The 22,539-nt window shown below is 44.9% G+C and overlaps 1 protein-coding gene across 1 annotated transcript; it reads right to left on the reverse strand.

Moving 5' to 3' along the window:
- On the reverse strand, positions 1-22,539 carry SERPINB5 (serpin family B member 5). The gene is made up of 7 exons (XM_035125943.2): positions 22,396-22,539; positions 14,348-14,523; positions 12,168-12,305; positions 8,722-8,839; positions 5,859-6,001; positions 2,948-3,115; positions 1-1,004 (listed from the first exon to the last, which is right to left on the reverse strand). Exons 2-7 carry the CDS (start codon positions 14,513-14,515, stop codon positions 612-614), a joined length of 1,128 nt encoding a protein of 375 aa, XP_034981834.1. The 5' UTR covers positions 14,516-14,523; positions 22,396-22,539; the 3' UTR covers positions 1-611.

Below are 22,539 nucleotides of genomic sequence, written 5' to 3' on the forward strand. Positions count from 1 at the left end.
TCAGTTTCTGCAATGCTTTATTTGGAATGATTTAAGGTAATCTTGATGACCAAACACAGGCAGCAGGAAGGGGGTTAACAAAAGAAGAAAACATACATTTTTACTGTATTCAACTTGAATTTGGTTCAATCCCACAATAATAACTGGATTTCGATTTTAGAACAACTCTCTTTCCCCACAGGCAGAAAACAGCATCAAATCAAAGGCCATATAAAATTAAGATGTCAATGATTCCGGTAACATACTGGTATTTTACATCCATTGGGGTTTGGTTTTTTTTACATCCAAGGAGATGCTACAAGTATTTCCCAAGGCCCAAAATTCCAGAAAAATAATTAATTACTGTACATGAGTAAGAAATTAACCACATTATTTTGGAGACATAATATAAAGTTACATGCTGTGTTAATTGCTGCCTCTGGAAAGTGCATATTGTCAATTCTGCTTTGAGTAATAACTTCATATAGAAAGTAAGTTGTACAGCCTACTCAAAATATGACACAACTTAGATTACCTTTTCAATACTTCATACTCAGCTTTCAAAGGTTTGCAGGAAAATTGTTGTGATAGAAATATATAAATCAGGCTTCTGGTTAATTGCTTTTTTCCATTTAAGGAGAACAGAATCTGCCAGCAAAAACAATATTGCGAGTTTTGGTGTGCCGGAAGAAGAAGAAAAACGGATGATCGGCATTAAATTCATCTTTGTGTTGCAGGATCCGGTACCCTGGTACGTCTAGGGACTCTGCCCCTTCTTCAACGACTTCCAGAGAGACTTTGTGGATGACCTGAGACAAAACTACCCCTTTGGTCTCCGACATTTCAGAGAAATCTGATGCACTCTCATCAAACATGTTGGTCATGCCAAGACTTTCTAAAATTGGCTTGAAATCATATTCCCCATCCACTTTGAACTTGGGAAGAAACACATTGACTTTCGTGTTTGCCATCACACTTGGATTTGTCCATTGTATTAGCTTCTCGGGGGTGAGTTCCTTCTCAAGCTAAAGACATAAGGCGAGACAGCAAGTGAATTAGAGTATCAGTGGTCACAGTGCTCTGTTAGCCAGCCAGCCCATTAGTTGCCACAATAAACTGCAACAGAGCTGTCTAATATCTTACAGATACATAGCTGGAACCATGTGCAACAATGCTACAGCAGTTTCTTATGCAAGAGTACAAACGTAAATCCATCTTGCAATGCTGTCCGGGTGGCCATAAGGGTGCCATAAGGGCACAACCCGCTTATGGCACCATAAAAAGGTAAAGGTAAAGGGACCCCTGACCATTAGGTCCAGTCGTGACCGACTCTGGGGTTGTGCGCTCATCTCGCATTATTGGCTGAGGGAGCCAGCGTATAGCTTCCAGGTCATGTGGCCAGCATGACAAAGCTGCTTCTGGCAAACCAGAGCAGCACATGGAAACGCCGTTTACCTTCCCGCTGTAGCGGTTCCTATTTATCTACTTGCATTTTGACGTGCTTTCGAACTGCTAGGTTGGCAGGAGCTGGGACCAAGCAACGGGAGCTCACCCCATCACAAGGATTCGAACCGCCGACCTTCTAATCAGCAAGCCCTAGGCTCAGTGGTTTAACCACAGCGCCACCTGGGTCCCATACAAGCAAGCAATTAGGATATGGTTAGAATAATAGAATCATATGAGTCAGAAGGGACCCAAGGGTCATCTGGTCCAACCCCCTGCAATACAGGAATCTCAGACAGCTAAAGCATCCATGACAGGTGGCTATCCACGTCTATGGCAGACTTGTACAACTTGTGGCTTCCAAAGTTGGATGCAGCCCATCGGCCATTTATGGGAGGTTCAGGGAACCTGGTATGGCTGGCTGGTTGGGGCTGCAAAAAGAGTGGGGTTGTCAAACACCTTGGCAAGCCACAATATAAAGAAGAAGGGGTTCATTCGGCTTGGTAAGCCACAACTTATGCAGGTCTGAGCAATGCTGGCCACACACACCCTTCTGCCCCTGTGAACAATCACTATGTTACACTTTGAGATGGCAATTATCACCTGTTGCATTGGTGCAACATTTTAGCATCACTAAAGGAATAACACTAGTTACCAGAGATGTGCACGGCCCCACTTCCCATGTGCTGGCCCAACCCAGGGACTACCCACCATAGGAGCCAACTCCTAGGGGCCGAGGGCTAATGTTTAATTGGCGCTTTTAAAACCCTAATGGACCTTGTTTGGAGGTTCTAGCAGGGGAGCGCAGCTATCGTATACCCTTGACCGAAGAACGGTACACTCCTTCTATCTGGGAAGGTCGTCCTCTTCCACCGAGCGCGCAGCTTCGGGAGGGACGCACATGGAGCGGTGAGGGAGGAAGGGGACACCCGCCTAGCCAGCCAGATCAGCCGAATCAACCCTGGCGATCAATGGGGTGACAGATGTCGCAGCCAGATCGCCCTCACATCCAAAATTATAATAGGGTTATGAATATTAGATTGTTTTTTATTATTGTTTTTCTTCTTTGTGTGTTTTTTGCATTTTTGCATTGTTTTTTCTTTTCTCTTTTCTCTTTTTCTCTTTCTGTAATTTCTGGTTTTTTTGTATTTTTTTTCTCTTTGTATTTCTGGATGTTGACTATGATGTAAGATGATGACATGAATGGAAATACTAAATTGAAAACGCAAATAAATATAATTAAAAAAATAAAATAAAACCCTAATGGAGCATATGGTCAGGAATGAGTGGCTTCCCTGTAGGGAACACACTGGTGAAGCAGACCCCTGTAGCTTTCCTGCCCAATACCTCGACCCCTTACAGTCCTGGATGACTCCGGGCAGCCTGACCCAGGGCAATTTGGAGACATACATATTATTATTTGCTCCCTTCTCAATGGACCATTATGATGCACTCAAGGGTGAGTGTGACCAAGGTGTAGATCTTACTTGAGCTGTCAAAGAGGGCTTTCAAAAGGGTTTTCTACCTGTTCGAGTCCAGTGCTATCATCCTCAATGTCTTTGGGCAGCAAGATGAGCATGCTCATGTGCTTGTTATGACAGGGCAGCTCCAGAATCTTGACTTTTAAATCGTTCACGTAGCCAAGGCAAAACGTAGCTTCCAAGTTCATCATCTGCACTGGCTTGGTTTCCGTCTATTAAGAATGGACAAAAAATAAAAAAACGAATTTGCTCGAACGCTCATTGTGGATGTAGCTGAGGATCCCCGTTGAGCATGTTCACATTCGCCTTCCTGCATCAGAAATGTGCCTGGAGAATGAGTTCTCAGACAGTTTCCAGGCAAGGTTTACCACTAGGTAAAATGTATCACTGTTGTCTTTGTCCATGGAGTTAAGAATTAAGATTGGAATTAAGATTGCCGGAAGAAATATCAACAACCTCAGATATGCAGATGACACAACCTTGATGGCAGAAAGCGAGGAGGAATTAAAGAACCTTTTAATGAGGGTGAAAGAGGAGAGCGCAAAATATGGTCTGAAGCTCAACATCAAAAAAACCAAGATCATGGCCACTGGTCCCATCACCTCCTGGCAAATAGAAGGGGAAGAAATGGAGGCAGTGAGAGATTTTACTTTCTTGGGCTCCTTGATCACTGCAGATGGTGACAGCAGTCACGAAATTAAAAGACGCCTGCTTCTTGGGAGAAAAGCAATGACAAACCTAGACAGCATCTTAAAAAGCAGAGACATCACTTTGCCGACAAAGGTCCGTATAGTTAAAGCTATGGTTTTCCCAGTAGTGATGTATGGAAGTGAGAGCTGGACCATAAAGAAGGCTGATCGTCGAAGAATTGATGCTTTTGAATTATGGTGCTGGAGGAGACTCTTGAGAGTCCCATGGACTGCTAGAAGATCAAACCTATCCATTCTTAAGGAAATCAGCCCTGAGTGCTCCCTGGAAGGACAGATCGTGAAGCTGAGGCTCCAATACTTTGGCCACCTCATGAGAAGAGAAGAATCCTTGGAAAAGACCCTGATGTTGGGAAAGATTGAGGGCACTAGGAGAAGGGGACGACAGAGGACAAGATGGTTGGACAGTGTTCTCGAAGCTACGAACATGAGTTTGACCAAACTGCGGGAGGCAGTGCAAGACAGGAGTGCCTGGCGTGCTATGGTCCATGGGGTCACGAAGAGTCGGACACGACTAAACGACTAAACAACAACAACAAAATGTATCACTGCTTATGAATGCTTATGAGACAACCCTTTAACGGTGCAATCCTATGGTTGCCTAGGGGGCAGTCCTAAGGTGGTGGGAATTATGAAGGCTGTCAAACTCTCTTACCCAATGCCCTGCCAGTTTCTCACCAGCATGGCACAACTGAGGATGGAGGGACAGTCTGCATTCTTTCATCCATTTCCAGCGGGGGGGGCATTACTTTTTTAACCTTTTCCCTCTCACATTGGAAACAAGGGGAGAGAGGAAGACATGCTCTATTCAATATATAAGTTGTTCTGGGTTAGGGGCAGGTCAGGAGAGCATCTTGGGAACCATATCAGGTGATCCTTTCTGATGCTGAAGAAGGAGGTCCTATGTCAGTAAGGTCAAAAGAGAAGTGTGCTAGGATGCAGCTGGGATCCAAAGGATGAGTCTCCCAGTATCCTGATCCGCCCCCAACTGGGATAAAATTTAGATATGGTTTTCATATGTCTAAAACCCTTGTTCTCATTTCCTTCCCACTTCTTCCAGCTGAGAGGGGTAAGGGGCGGGGGGTAAAGTCATAATCCCTTAAAATAAAATAAAAAATGAGGCAGTTAGAACCACCTCAATAATTTATACCACCAACACTTTAGGATTACAGTGATACTGTGGTTTACAACCATAATCTGTTCTGGAGGTCTGGTTGTAAACCAAAACAGGTTGTAACCCAAGGCGCACTTTCGCCAATGGGGCCTCCAAAAAAATGGGTTGTAATCCAAAAAAAGTGACACATACTTCAGGGTTTGACGTGTAATCCAAAATGATTGTAATCCAAAATGGTTGCAAACCAAGGCACCACTGTACAGCTTTCAGGCATCCCCAAACTTCGTCCCTTCAGATGTTTTGGACTACAATTCCCATCTTCCCCTACCACTGGTCCTGTTAGCTAGAGATCGTGGGAGTTGTAGGCCAAAACATCTGGAGGGACGAAGTTTGGGGGTGCCTGGCTTAAGTCAAGGTTTGGGGAAATGCTTTTAAAGAACACAGACGTCTCACTGGCTTTCTGGGATTTCTGACAGAACTTTAAGCAATGTGATGCTTTGTGAACAAAAAACTTTTCTTTCAAATCATAGAGTTGGAAGTGACAATGTAGCCACTCCACTAGTACAGCATCTCTAGTGGAGGGGGGCTGCCCTATGTTTTAAACCCTCTAATGAAGGAGAGTCCAACTCCTTCTGAAACAGCCTGCTGAATGGCTCATTGTGCCAGCCTGTTCTTCCCAGTGTCTGATCAGTTATTGCCATGCAAACAAGTATGTTAATTCCTATGTTTCCAGGAATCCAGGATCAGAAAGGAAGGGAGGAGAGCTGGTGGAGAATCATTAACCAACTGGGTGATGAAAAAGTGGTTACTTAGTCATGGTATCTATGTAAATAAATTACAGCTCAATTGGCATGACCCCAAAACATCTCTCTGCTACACCATCAACTGCAACATGCTAAGTGGTCATCCTTTGGTCAATCAGCTTTAACTGCATTATAAATATCTCTATGTCTTCTAATCATGTTGCCATAGAGCACTGCTTGAATTGGGTGGTGTGAATAGGATCAAAGACTGCTTTAAAAGCTCAGAAGGAAGTCGGGGACTTTCGTGTAATATTTAATTTCTGCTTTGAATACGGGTTCTATCTGATAAATCATATACCATTGTATAAGGGGGGAATGCTTTCTTCCATACCTTGTTTATCCTAAAAGGACATTCCTTAGTTTGCGCCTCAGGAAATCTCTTCATCCAGTTGGTGACAAAATAGGCAGCATTTATCAAGAGGATCTTTGTCTGGTCATTGACAGTCCCCTCAATCAAAATGTTCTCCATTTTACCTGCAGATGCATTGGTAATAATACTTCATTAGAAGAGTATCCCCCCCCCAAAAAAATGTCACAGGTACAGGGCATGATCCAGCCAAAGTTAACACTTTAGGATAATTGCAAATCAACAATTTCCAGAATAATCAATGAGGAAAAACCAACGTGGTGACTTCCAGATGTTGCTGGACTTCAACTCCCATCATCCTTGACCACTGGCCATTCTAGCTGGGGCTGATGGGAGTTGTAGTCCAACAACATCTGGAGGACACTATCTTGACTTTCCCTGGCCTAGATTCTTAAAGTGTCAACTTCATGTCATAAAATAGGCAAATTGATTTCTTGCCGGCCTATGGAAGGTAGATCTTCCATCTCTTTTTTAAAAAAAAGAAGTGTGTGTGTGGGGGGGGGAGAGAGAGAGAGAGAGAGAGCGTGCAAACTTGATCAGGGATGCAGTGCTAGGGGAAGAAGAATTAGCCTGTTTCCAGACTGTTAATTGCCTTTTTAGGAAAAAATATGCATGCACTCATACTTTTGCCCTAACAGGACACCTGCTATTGACACTTATAAATGAGAGCCCATTCATGCAATCGCTAACTGGATGAATGAAATCACATTTAGTTTAGTCTGCAATGTTTGCTTGCAAACAAGCACACACATGGCCTCAGCCATGAGGTACCTCCACAAAAAGGATGTTTGAGTGTTATTTCTATGTTCTTGCCACATGGGGGCACTCAATACAAAAACATCATGCAGTGGTTAAGGCTTCAAGTGAACAGCCTTAGATATCTAACCTTCATGTAAGCTTTGTGCAAGCAAATCAGGACAAGTCATCTGGAGGAGCCCTGAGTCTGTTGCAGCAAGAACAACAGAGCCTTGAGGCACCTTAAGGATTTAACAAATATATTACGGCTTAAGAAACAATCATGAAGTAGAGATCACTTCATCAGCTGCATGAGGCGTTACTGATCAGTTGGGAGTTAAATGAAGTGACACCAGCAGCTCACACAACTTCACCTAAACTACTGGGGAGATTTTACTTCAACTCTAATGGAGTCAGGATTGGATTTGCTGGCTTTAAAAAAAAAAGTTTAAAACATTTCAATGCAATATATTATCCTTGGCCTCTGCATTCACAGAATAACTTCACATGCATCTGGGATGTACCCAATGGCCCTCCATCAACCAGACCTATTATTAAAGGTAAAGGTAAAGGACCCCTGACAGTTAAGTCCAGTCGCAGATGACTCTGGGGTTGTGGCACTCATCCTGCTTTACTGGCTGAGGGAGCTGGCGTTTGTCCACAGACAGTTTTTCCGGGTCATGCGGCCAGCATGACTAAGCCGCTTCTGGCGAAACCAGAGCAGCACACAGAAATGCCGTTTACCTTCCCGCCGGAGTGGTACCGTGTTTCTCATATTATAAGACACGTCTTATATTTATTTTTTCCTCAAAAAAACACACTATGGCTTATTTTCAAGGGATGTCTTATTTTTTTCCTCCTCCTCCTGCCGCGGCCGGCATTGCTGCTGCTCCTATCACTATGTCTTATTTTCGGGGTATGGCTTATATTCCTTGAATGCTTAAAATCCTGCTATGGCTTATTTTATGGGGATGCCTTAAAATGTGAGAAACAGGGTACCTATTTATCTACTTGCACTTTGACATGCTTTCGAACTGCTAGGTGTGTAGGAGCCGGAACCAAGCAATGGGAGCTCACCCCGTCGCAGGGATTCGAACCGCCAACCTTCTGATCAGCAAGCCCAAGAGGCCCAGTGGTTTAGACCACAGCGCCACCCGCGTCCCTAGACCTATATTAGGGGACTTTAAACTGCAATTTTATCACAGCACCCAGGAGGAGAGCTTTTCCTCTTTGTGGTCTTGCCAGGTTTTGGGTGCTTTTGCTGCTTAAAATGATCAAAGAGGACAAAAGGACAAACCAGGCCCTCATATATTATGGAGAAGAAGGGAAGGACCAAGCTAGCAACATGCAGAGGGGTCAGAACAGGAGGAAGATCCTCATGAGAGGGCCAGGTGTGAAGTGCAATTGTGTGACGACTCCAATCTGCCAAGGGTTTCTGAATGCTGTGGAGAAAAGGAGTTCAGGGGTGGAAGTGCGTTGATGGGGAAATGAAAGAGCCATTGCTGGGACTTAATAAAATATGGAGCAAGGGAAAGAAGTCAGACCCTCCAAGTGTCCCTATTTCCAAAGTACAGTCCTGGATTTACAGAAGCGATCCCAAATTCTGATTTGACCCTGGAATGTCCCACTTTTCCTTACATAGGAGAAATGTTGGAGGGCATGGTATGTGACCCCCAAGCCAAGCAGATAAGTAACTTTACAACCTTTAGAAGATATCTGAAGGCAGCCCTGTATAGTGAAGTGTTTTAATATTTAATGTTTTATTATGTTTTTATATATGTTGGAAGCCACCCAGGGTGGTTGGGGCAACCTTGTCAGACGGGTGGGGTTTAAATACTAAATATTATTATTATTATTATTATTATTATTATTATTATTATTGGACAAGACGTCCCTATTTTTGTTGGAGGAATGTTGGAGGGTATGAGAACTTCCTCTGAAGGTCCCTGGCAAAGTAGAAAGTGCCATTTTAATATTTGACCTATGGTGAGCTCCACTTTGAGGGGCACTCCTGATTCAATGAGTTTGTTCATTGGAGTTCACCTCTGTGTTTAAGGATTTTGAACCGAGCACTCTGTTAAGATACGCTTACCATCAGTAAGATCAGAAACAGATTTGTTGATTTGCAGTCTGGTGTCTTCTGTTTTCTCTTTGAAGTCCACTAGTTCCAATTCCGATGGGAAGGGTCTTTTCACAGAACTTACAAACTCCTGAAAGGCACGAGGAGCCAAGTTAAGTTCTAATGCGTAATGCTGAACCAAACTTCCTAACAGGGACCGGTGGCACTGACATCATTTCAAGAAAGTGAATGTTGTATAACCATTTTTCTTCTGCTGCATGTGGAGCTTTTCCCCAATCACTGATGAGCAGCACACAGGAGGAAGAGAGTGGGGGTTTGCTCCACCTGGCAAGCTGCAATGTCCGCTCCCCCCCATCCCATACAGCTTCCAGCAGTACAGCCTGTATACACCTCCCCCCCCAGGCTGGACACCTGGAGGTAGCCACCTACCTCTGCCAGTTACCCAATCCCAGCTGGGGATGTGTTGCCAGGAGAGAGTTGGCCAGCCCACACAATAGTGCCTGTGCATTCAACAAAGTTGAATTCCACCCCATTACCCTGTTTCTCATATTTTAAGACATACCCATAAAATAAGCCATAGCAGGATTTTTAAGCATTCAAGGAATATAAGCCATACCCCGAAAATAAGACATAGTGATAGGCACAGCAGCAATGCCGGCCGCGGCAGGAGGAGGAGGAAAAAAATAAGACATCCCTTGAAAATAAGCCATAGTGTGTTTTTTTGAGGAAAAAATAAATATAAGACATGTCTTATAATATGAGAAACACGGTATGCATTTCAATCCGGTGTAGGATACAAGCACACATAACTTAAGGCGATCCCCCTTAACAAAAAAAATATGTGTGATTTAAACATCAATTGTAATGTGCAGGGGGGGGACTGTATTCAAGAACCACCTTCTCTCTGTCTGAGCAGGCTGGGACAATTAGCATGTTTTTGGATACAACAGCAGATTTGTCACTCCATTCTGCCCTGCTGAGCCCCAGTCAGGAGATAAGATATATTTATTCATTTATATACAAGCTGCAACCATTTCGTGCAAGAGTTCTGTTTCCGGTCCCCACATGCGTCAGTGGAGTGTGTATAAACACACTGTATTACACCCCCTTATGCTCTGCCCCCATTCTAACCCCACTCCACCCCCATTATGCCCAGTTACACACACACACACACACCCTGATCCACCCTCATTTTGCCTTCTTCTGGGTCCAAAAGGATCCATGTGTCAGCAACTGCACATCAAAAAATGGTTGCCACCTGTACTGCCTTTCATCCAAGGATCATATGCTGATCTACAGTATAAAGTGGGAAATTAGGCTCCAATCGAAGTTCAAAAATATTCTTGGATTAGCACAAGCTGCCATAAAGGTAAAGGTAAAGGGACCCCTGACCATTAGGTCCAGTCGTGGATGACTCTGGGGTTGCGGCACTCATCTCGCGTTATTGGCCGAGGGAGCCAGCGTACAGCTTCCGGGTCATGTGGCCAACATGACTAAGCCACTTCTGGCAAACCAGAGCAGCACTCAGAAACGCCGTTGACCTTCCCGCTGGAGCAGTACCTATTTATCTACTTGCACTTTGACGTGCTTTCGAACTGCTAGGTTGGCAGGAGCAGGAGCTCACCCCATCGCGGGGATTCGAACTGCAGAGCTTCTGATCGGCAAGCCCTAGGCTCTGTGGTTTAGACTACAGCCCCACCCGTGTATTCCCACAAGCTGTCATATTTGTGGTTAAATCACGGACTGGGTAGGATGCCTAACAGCAATGTATTAATTGCATTCCAATAAGGGTAGGAATTTGAATTGAAAATCTGTAAGCAAGGGCTTCCTGTTTCTGCCAGGAATGGTGGTCTCGCTCGACATCGCAGGGAGAGACAGACAGAGATAAACAAAGAATGATGGGGGGGGGACTCATTCTTTGAATTCCTCTCTGGGTGGGAGAGGAATGTGCTTTCACCCGCAGATTGCCCTGTGGTCTGGGCACTCGCTTCCCTATGTATTGTGAGGGCAGGCAAATGCACTGGATGCATAGAGTACTCCAACTGCCAAGACCCCTCCAATCCTGTTCCTGAAGCAGAGGATATCCTGCTAATTGGGCTTGTGCTAGAAGCAATGAGACGACAAACTGCAGAACATCTCGGATACAAGGATTTAAAGGTTGGAATTGAGATGAGGTTACATTTGGTGCCAGAGACGGTGGGGGAGAGGGGAGTCCACTGTTGTTTTTTCCAAGTTTTTCTTCTACATTTCTGATTTGGCCACCCTCCTCGAAATGCAAGGATAAAATATAATATAAAAAGTGAGGTTGGAAGAAACTGGATTAATAACATGAAATTTAACATCAAACTGGAACTGCATGTGTGAGAGAAATGGAATGGAGAGAGAGAAAAAGGGAGGGAGGTTTACCCCTTGAAAGGACTATGTTGGAATATAGAATGAAACCAACCCCGCTCTCCATTATTTTCAAAGGAATGCGAAGGAGACTGAGACAATTCGGAATGTAATCTAACTGGAAGGGTAATTGACTCTAAATTTTCAGCTGGAAGGAGGAAAGGAGTCTGCCATCTGCAAGGTCTGAGGTTTTCCTATTAATCATTGGCAGTTTGGAATCAGATCGCTTGTCCTAGGTTGGGGGGGAGATGGCGAGGGCAGTTTATTTGTTGGAATGGATAGGTCTCTAATAAGTTCCCGAATCACAGGGTGAAGCGACGCAGAGGCTTTTGGGAAACTGCGACACAACCGCTTCCCCCGAGTCATGATGGGAAATATCAACATTTGGAAGAATGAAGGACACACACTATATCGTGGGGACAACATCATGGGGGAGGGGAAATAAAGAGTGATTACAGATTGAGTAGCTTGCGTGAAACTTTATAAATTACTTAATATATCAACATGAATTGAAATCATAATACTATAGCTGTTGTTTAAGGGATTATGTTCTTGAAGGGGATGTAATTGAAATTATTAAGTTTTTGGAACACAGAAAATAAAATAAAATAAAAAACCAAAGAGTAAGCCATCAAATCTAACATGTGAGGAGGCCACCTTAACTAAATTGTATAATTTGGTATATAAATAATTGGCTTTAACAATTGTATTAATTGGATAAAATTGACATTGTTATAATGTGGCTGTTATTCGAATGATATTGAAAAAAAATCAATAAAATATTTATTTTTTCAAAAAGAAAATCTGTAAGCAAAATACAATGCAATTCGTGCAATAAAACTATAAAAAGAGAAGTTTATTGTAATTTCAAAGGAGGCTGTACCAAGAAAAAAGTACAGAACATGTTTGAATAAGGTGCAGGTATTATTATTATTATTATTATTATTATTATTATTATTGCATTAATGTCGCCATGTAGAAACACTATTTACAGTGAGATTTAAACCACCATAGTCAACCAGTTGACCCACCCAGACAGAAACAGCTAGAATTTCTTAGCAGCTTACCATAGTGGGGTTAAGGGATTTTTCTACAAAGAGCCGCTTGACCATTTTCAGAGGATAAAAAGAACTAAGTTTGGCAGCATCCGTTGTTATTGTTTGGAATCCGAAAGGAACATCTTTGACATCTTCTAAATGTAGGCCCTGTTAAGAAATTAGTTTAGATTTCAACGTTGTTTCCATTCTGAATCTCTGAAAATACTAATGTGAAACCACAATTGTGCCAAATATCCTGTAACACATAACGCAGGGTGCATAGAAACAGGCTGGTGGAGGGAAGGGGAGACCTGCTCTCAGTTGTCCATGGTGGAGGAAAGTGTGCTCTACAGAAATGTGGAGGGGGAGAGGGGCCATCAGGCAGGGGAGCCCACCCCCCATAGCTGTCAAGTTCTCCCTTTTTTAAAGGGAAATTCCCTTATGCTGAATAGGCTTCCTCGCAAGAAAAGGGAAAACTTGACAGCTATGCCCCACCCCAAATATTTTGTTCAAGTTGGCACCTATGTTCCCAGCTTACCTTCCAAGTCCCGGACTGCAGAATCCGGGACCAGCAGCCGTGTGACACCGGAAGTTGCATCGACGTAACTTCCGGTGTCGCTTTGCCCTTCTATGGGCACCAAAAATGGCCACCGCCAGCTTCAAAAGTAGCTGCTACGCATGACCGGAAGTGCGTCGATGCAACTTCCGATGTCGCCCCGCCCATTTGTGGGCACCAAAAGTGGCCACCGCCAACACTGGAAGTCGCGTCTACGCACTTCCGGTCATGTGTAGATCTGACTTTTGAAGCCGGCGGCGGCCATTTTTTGTGCCCATAGAAGGGCAAATCAGAAAGAAAGAAAAATGGCCGCCAGCAGGAGAAAATAACGGAGAAAAATGGGAGACGAAGTGATACTGGGGATCACCGGGAAAAGGTAAGTAAAAACAGGGGTTTCCCGGGGAAAACGGGGTACTTGGCAGCTATGGTTCCCAGGCCTGGCCCTATCATTAGGCAGAGTGAGGCAGGTGCCTATGGTAACAGATGCCGAGGAACGTGTGTATGTAACACAGCCTGTGTTCTCTAAGCTAGCCCACATTCAGGTATGTGGGATGATGCTGTTCCACTGGCAGCACTGTCCGTCTCATTGACTTCTGCAGGTGGAATGGGGGAGGCATCATGTTGCCCTTTGCCTCGGGCGGCAAAACGTCTTAAGCTGGTGCTGCATTTTCCTGATGAAAATCATACCACCTCCAGCTGCTATTTGCCACTTGGGAGGAAACATACAAGTACCAGCTGTGTTTTGCAAACAACTGCAGGGGGATTGAGAATAGTGATGAAGTCTTTTGCAGCAAGGTTCCCTCCCCAACACTCATTTAGGGCAAAGTTAATACTTTGTTCCTGGCTACAGGCCATTCTGATCTCATCACATAGGATTCTTGATTGGTTGGGTTCGCTCTGCCTGGGACAGCAGGAAGAAGTGGCGCCGCCACAACAGAAGCAGAGGAGGAGGAAAACAAATACTATAAACAGCAGCAACAACATAGGTAATATTTAAGATAACATTTTGGGCTCTCCAAACTCCCTTCTTCACCCCAAATATGTTTACAAGCAAATATCTGATGCAAACGTAGGCCGTGTGTGTGTGTGTGTGTGGTCTCATGTTATTAAGGGGAAAATGTACATTTTTAAATATAACACACAAATATGTTTACAAGCAATATCTAGTGCAACCTTAGGTCAATTGTGTGTGTGTGTGTGTGTGTGTGTGTGTGTGTGTGTGTGTGTATTTTCATTACAGGTGGGTAGCCGTGTTGGTCTGGCGTAGTCGAAACAAAATTAAAAAATTCCTTCCAGTAGCACCTTAGAGACCAACTAAGTTTGTCATTGGTATGAGCTTTTGTGTGCATGCACACGAAAGCTCGTACCAATGACAAACTTAGTTGGCCTCTAAGGTGCTACTGGAAGGAATTTTTTTTTAATTTTGTGTAGTCTCATGTTATTGAGGGGAAAATGTAAGTTTTTAAATATAACACACAAGCACGTTTTGCACACACAGAGAGAATTCTGGGAACTGTAGTTTAGTCCTCACAGAGCTACTACCCTTTGTAAACGGGGGAGGGAATGCCCTTCTTGGGGGAGGGAATGCCCTTTGAATGTTCTTTCAATGTATGTGCTGTGTTATCCTACATCCAAGTTGGAAGCGAAACCCTACCTGTTTCATTTGGGTTGCTGTGTCGCCCTTGGCAGCTTTATATGCAAGAGCCAGTGAGGTTGAAGTGCAAAGGGGAGCAAAAATAATATTAGCAGTTTTGTCCATTTCAGCCAGTTTCTTGAAAACGTCAACCGCAAATGTAGTGTTTGCAACTTGTAGGGCATCCATTGCTGGTTCTGAAACAGAAAAGACACATTTACCATACCAACTAATCCTACCTATAAAGAACTACTGCTTTGCCTTCGTAGTTAATGGTGCTTAAGTTCATTGATTTCAACAGGCCAAAACACACTTAATTCAGCACTGGATTGTGGCCTTAGCATCTATTTTCATAGGTGGTGCATTACTCATGTGGTGACTCTACCATATCACCATCTAGGACAAGGTAATTTGAAAGCATTCCCTTGTGGAAATTATGGCTCATATGGAAATTTGCCATGACAGAAAGAGGGCTGGGCTAGGAATGGAGAAGGAATTTTGTACAGTTCCAGGAGCGCCAACTCCTTGGGGCCCAACCCTTTTGCCCCCCCCCAGCTCCTCCCAATGTCATGATATTATGTCACACATGACATCACACACGCGACGTTTCCCCCTATCTTGCTCACAAGTTAGGCTAGGGTCTCTGTTCAGTGCTCATTTAAAGCTGGACCTCAATTGGGCTTTCCAAAACAAGAACCGAAATGCAGCTACCGTATCCTTCAGAATCTGCACTTCTCAAAATTTTGCAGTGTCGCTCTGCAGCCAAATAATGTGGACAGAAATGAATATAATGAGGTAAAATGTCTCTCAAAATGCAAATATTAGTGGAAAATCACATACAAAAAGGCATTGTATTATGGAAAATTGCTTGTGTTATTAGGCTAATTGTATATAAACATTTATATTAGGGAAAAAATACACTCAAATGCAAGTGAATGTTCATAATAACATGGGTTGTTGTTGTTGTTACAAACTGATGTAGAAATGTGAGGACTCAACAGAAGACTGGAAAAATGAGAAGCTAAGAGAAACCAAAGTTGACAGATTCACCCATCTCTACATTGGTCTGGAAGCATTTGCTCTGATGTGGTAAATTTTGACATAGTGCCTGCTTTTTGCAGGGGAATATTCTTAAGTCACTTCTCCTGGAAACACCACTGAGTTATAGGCCTCACCGGTGGAACAACTTGTACTTCTGAATCAGCCATACAGTTTTCCAACCAGACAAAGAAGTGCGTCAGAAGCCAACAGAGACAGCAGGAGACAAAGAGCTGGAGAAAACTACATTCAGAAAAACCCAATTTGCTCCAATGGTACACCAAGTTTGCCCGGCCTTAACCTTCCCATGGGAAGCAAACAGCCGTGTGAGGAGGGCTAGGACTTGTGCCGTGGGAACAGCGACGCTCTGCAGTAGACCTAGAAGCGCAATTTTAATATTGATTCACAATGAAGCAACATCTGACAATCACTACCCGCTCATAGGCGCTGGGAAATCTCAGGCAGGGTGGAGTCAAGGAAAAACTGAAACATGAGTTAAGGAAACTGCTGCTGTACAAGCTCATACCACATTCTTTCTTCCCTACGGAGGAGAAATGTTAAGTCAGCATCTAACCAATTGCCCATGGCATAGCGGTATCCTTGAAGTACAGTTAGCTTGCGACCCGCCCACATATGATTGAAATGTCTAGGTGAGACATTACCCTTATTAAACTTTCTGCTTGGAGCTTTCTTAAGAAATCCAGATTGTTCATGTTTAAGCACTGCTGATAACTCCAAAGACATTGTGGGTTGTTAAAGTGCATTGTTAAAAAGATAGGGCCAGGGCCTTTTCAGTATTGGCCCCAATTTGATGGAACGCTCTTTCACAGGAGACCAGGGCCCTGCAGGATTTCTCATCTTTCCGCAGGGCCTGCAAGACAGAGCTGTTCCACCTGGCCTTTGGGTTGGATTCAGTCTGACCCCTGTGTTTTCCTCCCTCGTGGTTTGGATTTATGGACTACTTAAAATGAGGCTGCATTTTAAATTTTAATATTGTATTTCAATCTGTATTTTAATTAATTGTTTTCTTTTTTAATGTCTTATTGTAATTTTATTGGTGTTAGCCGTCCTGAGCCCAGTTTTGACTGGGGAGGGCGGGGTATAAATAAAAAATTATTATTATTATTATTATTATTATTATTATTATTATTATTATTATTATCCTATATAATAATTTCCAAGTTGTCCCTGCGTCCAAGCTGTCCCGTGTGTCCCTGGGTCACTGCGCATGTCCCCCAGGGACACAGGGATTGGACAGCAGAGACTGGACACACACGCGCGCGCGCTCTCCCCCCCACCTACCGTTTCCCTGCGGCCGCCAACCGCTGATCCCAGCCGGACTGAGCGTTGGCGGGGGGGGGGGAGAGAGAGAGCGCGTGTGTGTCCAGCAATGTCTCCTTCCTGTCACTTCCCGTTTCCCGGCGGCGGCGGACCAAGGGGACCACGTTTCCCGTAGGCGACGGGGAAAGCCTGGCCGCCCTTGAGGAGCCCGGCGCCTCGCGGACAACCCTCCCTGTCTCCTTGCTGTCGGCGGCTGCGGGAGAGGTACGGAGGAGGAGAAAGCAGCGCTTTCTCCTCCTCCGTTCCTGTCCCCCTGCCGCCAACAGCAAGGACAGCAAGGACAGGTCCCAGGGTTCGGAGAAGCGCTTGCGCAAGCGCTTCTCCAAACCCTGGGATGTCTCCTTGCTGTCGGTGGCTGCGGGAGAGGTACGGAGGAGGAGAAAGCAGCGCTTTCTCCTCCTCGGTTCCTGTCCCCCTGCCGCCAACAGCAAGGACAGGTCCCAGGGTTCGGAGAAGCGCTTGCGCAAGCGCTTCTCCGAACCCTGGGATGTCTCCTTGCTGTCGGTGGCTGCGGGAGAGGTACGGAGGAGGAGAAAGCAGCGCTTTCTCCTCCTCGGTTCCTGTCCCCCTGCCGCCAACAGCAAGGACAGGTCCCAGGGTTCGGAGAAGCGCTGCGCAAGCGCTTCTCCGAACCCTGGGATGTCTCCTTGCTGTCGGTGGCTGCGGGAGAGGTACGGAGGAGGAGAAAGCAGCGCTTTCTCCTCCTCCGTTCCTGTCCCCCTGCCGCCGACAGCAAGGACAGGTCCCAGGGTTCGGAGAAGCGCTGCGCAAGCGCTTCTCCGAACCCCAGGATGTTCTAGCGCCCGTTATTGAACGGGCTGAAATACACTAGTTATTATTATTATTGATGAAACAAGGAAATGTGCATATTTATACAAATACCTGGGTGAGCAAAACATGGGTAGTAGGATAGGGAGCTCTCAGTCCTCAACTTTTTAAAGTCAGCTTAAGAATTTTTCACATGCTAGGAAGTCCAGCAGCAACAAGTCATCCTCCATTTGTGTGTAATATGTGGTCAATTTGACTGTAATATGTGGCAAGATAAATGTGGCATATATCTGTTGCATCACATCTCAATATGCCACTAGGTCATATTGTGGCAAGGGTGGGGGACCTGTGGCATTTCTGATGTTATTGGGCTCCGATTCCCATCATCCCCAATCAGCATGGCCAACGATCAGGGATATTGGGATTTGTAGTCCATGATAGTCCATGAGGAATTAAAGAACCTTTTAATGAGGGTGAAAGAGGAGAGCACAAAATATGGTCTGAAGCTAAACATGAAAAAACCAAGATCATGGCCACTGGTCCCACCACCTCCTGGCAAATAGAAGGGGAAGAAATGGAGGCAGTGAGAGATTTTACTTTCTTGGGCTCCTTGATCACTGCAGATGGTGACAGCAGTCACGAAATTAAAAGACGCCTGCTTCTTGGGAGAAAAGCAATGACAAACCTAGACAGCATCTTAAAAAGCAGAGACATCACCTTGCCAACAAAGGTCCGTATAGTTAAAGCTATGGTTTTCCCAGTAGTGATGTATGGAAGTGAGAGCTGGACCATAAAGAAGGCTGATCGCCGAAGAATTGATGGTTTTGAATTATGGTGCTGGAGGAGACTTGAGAGTCCCATGGACTGCAAGAAGATCAAACCTATCCATTCTGAAGGAAATCAGCCCTGAGTGCTCACTGGAAGGACAGATTGTGAAGCTGAGGCTCCAATACTTTGGCCACCTCATGAGAAGAAAAGACTCCCCGGAAAAGACCATGATGTTGGGAAAGATGGAGGGCACTAGGAGAAGGGGACGACAGAGGACAAGATGGTTGGACAGTGTTCTCGAAGGTACAAACATGAGTTTGACCAAACTGCAGGAGGCAGTGGAAGACAGGAGTGCCTGGCGTGCTATGGTCCATGGGGTCACGAAGAGTCGGACACGACTAAACGACTAAACAACAACAGTCCATGATAATATCAACCTTAACTGCCAAAGGGTTGCTTGCACCCTGAGCAAACTTCTCAGCTGTTGTCCATGTGGTTTGATTTCAAACTACATAGGCAAAGGAAAATCCTTCACTTGCCAACATGGTGTCATCAGGTTATTGATAGATGGGCAATTGTCATAGCTGCCAAGTTATCCCTTTTTTAAAGGGATTTTTCCTTATGCTGAATAGGCTTCCTCGCGAGAAAAGGGAAAACTTGGCAGCTATGGCAATTGTGCCCACTGGTCAAAAAGGCCCATGGGTGAGGTAAATAACTCGCCCAATAGCCAGATCCAGTTGCCTGGGCTGAGTGGGTTGATGGCTGAGTGGGGAGTATCTAATCTGACACTCCGGCCACTACACCACACTGAGGGTGACAGAAGGATTCCAATCCATTTTCTGGGAAATGTTTGGATTTAAAATTATTTGACAATCAAAACAAATGGATTTTGTAGGGGATTTATAGCTGGAAAAATGCTATAGCGTTAATGTCACAGCAGCCACAAAGGGACAGAGACAGAATTTCCTTAACACTCCAAAGTAAACACTGTCTACTTAATACCATTTCCTGTAATAGTTGCAGAGAACCAATGACTTGCAGCTTTCATATCAAACACAGATGTGAGGCAGGCCTCCGTCACTTGCAAGCCAGAAAGCTGAGCACAGCCTACAAGGTACACACTGTGGATTGCCTGGTGCTATGGCAACCTGTCTCTTTTTGCAAAACCAGGAAGGCAGTGACCAAAGCAAGAGGTTTATTAAGTCCTTTGTACGGCTGGTGGGCTGGACTTGCCTTGATGGGTCACAAATTGTACAACACCCTCCACCCAACGCTCCCAGGACTCTTGACTGTAGATCTGCCTCAGCACATGTCCTTTGTTCTTACCAAGGCAATGTTAAAAGCCCTGGACCATATGCAGGAACCCTGTGGCTTTCCCCACCCCCACTTCCCATGCCAGCATCAACCAAATTTTTTAAAAGGCTTACAGCAGCTTGGAAAGGAGTCAGACCACAGCCTTCTCCTGTGCGGGCCAGGGCATCTTGTGTGATCTTGCCAGCACGGGCCATGTGGAAATATGAACACCTTGCATTTAAATGCATTCATTATACTCATATGGTGACACTATTAGGGCCTTACTACTGGGCACAAGTCTTAGACCTCAAAAGACTCTTGAGAAGGCAGCAGTCTTTGAAAGCAAAGAGTAAGGTTACCATAACTTCTGTCATAGAGGTTCAGTATGCTGATGACAACTTGGTGCGTGCACACTCAGAGGATGACTTCCAAACCATCCTAAATTTCTTTGCAGAAGCTTACGGAAAGCTTGGCCTATCACTCAACATCCAAAAAACCAAAGTGCTGTACCAAAAAGCACAAAACAACCCCTCTGCAGCGCCACCAATCCAACTCAATGGTGTAACATTGGAAAGTGTCGATCACTTCTCCTACCTGGGCAGTTATCTTTCCACAAGGGCTGACACTGATGCCAAAAATCCAGCATCGACTGAGCTCTGTGAATGCAGCTTTCTCCCAATTGAAGTGCAGAGTGTTTGAGGACAGGCACATTCACAGGGAAACCAAAATGCTTGTTTTAGCAAAGCTGCTACATCATGTTCTTCAAGCCCATGCCTTGGCATCAGAGTCCTAAATGTTCATAGTTCTATCAATTCTAACTGAACTGAACAATTTCTGGAGCTCCTTGAAAACAAGGCGAATAGGATAATTTTGCCTTCGGAAAACCCACAAATTGCTGGTGAAGCACATAGGGACACAGGCACAGTTTTGGCTGCCAATTTTTGGGTGCTGTGACGGGGTGGGGTAGAACATGTGCAAGCACTCTTGGTGACTCACTCCAACTATATCAAGGTGGAAGATCTAGCAGACCTTTTGTGAAGGTTTTCAGGCAGACTCTTGGGTTGAGAAATAAATCCGTAAAGAGGACCCAAATCCAGGGGTGGGTGGGTGGGTGGGTGTCTATGTCTGCATCACAACCTTTGCCAACCCGGCGGCCTTTAGATGCTGTTAGTTGATGTCCCCCATCAAGCTTATGGGAGATGCATTCCAAAGCACCACGCTGGCAAAGGCTGCTCTTCTGCCAGCTTTTAGCTAGACAAAACAACAGCCCAGCTATGCAGTTCCTATGGAAGGTTAAGTTTTGAGTTCTGTATGGGGTGGGGATACATTTTTAAAAGTAAAGGAGAATAAAAGTTGGAGAGGAAAACATTTATTCTTCCCACTCTCTTGTGACACAGAGACACAGAATCCTAGAATCGTAGAGCTGGAAGGAACCCCCAGGGTCGTCGAGTCCAGTTCCCCTGCAATGCGGGAACCTCAGCTAAGACATCCATGACAGATGGCCATCCAAACTCTGCTTAAAAACCTTCAAGGAAGGAGAGTCCACAACCCCCCGAGGGAGACCGTCACTGTCGAACAGTTCTTGCTGTCAGAAAGGTTCTTCCTGTTGTTTATTCAGAATCTCCTCTCTTGTAACTTGAAGACATTGCTTCAAATCCTACCCTCCAGAGCAGGAGAAAACAAGCTTGTTCCCTCTTCCGTGCGGCAGCCCTTCAGATATCTGAAGATGGCTATCACATCTCCTCTTTTCCATGCTAAAGATACCTAGCTCCTTCAACCCCCCCCCCCAATACACTCACACAACCAGAAATCCATGGGTCCCAACCAGCTTCAGACCCCCGCCAGCTACCTCTCCCCATGATAGCAGCTCTTTGGGAAAGAGGAAAGATAAGAGGGAAGGGAACTCTAGGCATATGGGAGATGCCCTGTTGGTGCAAGCCCAGGAATCCTGATCTCCTCTGCCTCAGGCTGGGGGTGGGGTAGGACCCCCAGCTCAGCAACAGAGTGGCTGCTTTGCATTCAAAACATCTCAGGTTCAATCTCTGACATCTCCAGGTAGGGCTGGAAGAGAGTCCTCTTCGAAATCCTGGTGCCTCTACCAGTCGCTGTAGACCATACTGACCTAGATGGACCAATTGTCAGCTTCCTATGCTCACCCTCTCAAGCTTTATAGTACATCTATTTGGTTGAACAATGTGAGATCATCACATGAGCTATTTATTTGCAGTGTCCTATTTATAGAGTAACATCGGAAGGCAGTAAACCCAGCCAGGCTGAAAGCGAAGGTTGGTTCTAGCATTCTCTTAGCTGGAGCAAGCATTAGTCATTTGATTAACTGCATAAAGAAAGCTGAGTGGGTGATACACACCCATGTGGAAAATTCTGCCTGGAACAGTTTTTCTTCTAGCAATCTCCAATCATGAAACACACACCATTCAACCTAAAACACAGTTGTCTGGGTAAGGAAGCTTGTCGTTCTTGTGTGACAACAGAAGGCCTGACTTTTTTTAAAAAAAAATTTGTTTAGAAATCTCTCTGGCATCAGGAAACAAATGAACGATACAGTTCTGGGTCTTTGTTACAGCAGGAACAGTCACAAATGTTCTTGCAACCAGGCAAGGAAGCTGCAGTAACCTAATAAAACTTTTTTATCTGCCCGGGACTGAACGATCTGAGATCAGACTGAAAATGAGACTCATATCTTCCATGTGCTCAAGTTTCTCCTACACTTGTTCAACTTCTACAATTTTCCCCCACCCTCTTCCTTCTCTTCTTGCTTCAGTTCCACAGAATTCGAGGCACTTCCTAGATAGAGGCAATTAAAAAAACAAAACAAAAACATGCTCATATTGAACACTCACCTCTCTGTGCAGCAAGTCCACTCACGGAAATGGCGGAAAGGAAAGGAAAAAAGGTTGAAAGAGGCAGAGTGAAAAGAACCGGTGTTGCTGGTGACACTGTGCAGAGCAGCAAGAATGTTTCAGCTCACCTGAACTCCGACGCCA

Source organism: Zootoca vivipara, chromosome 8 (genome assembly GCF_963506605.1).
Source record: "Zootoca vivipara chromosome 8, rZooViv1.1, whole genome shotgun sequence".
Classification (NCBI taxonomy): Eukaryota; Metazoa; Chordata; class Lepidosauria; order Squamata; family Lacertidae; genus Zootoca; species Zootoca vivipara.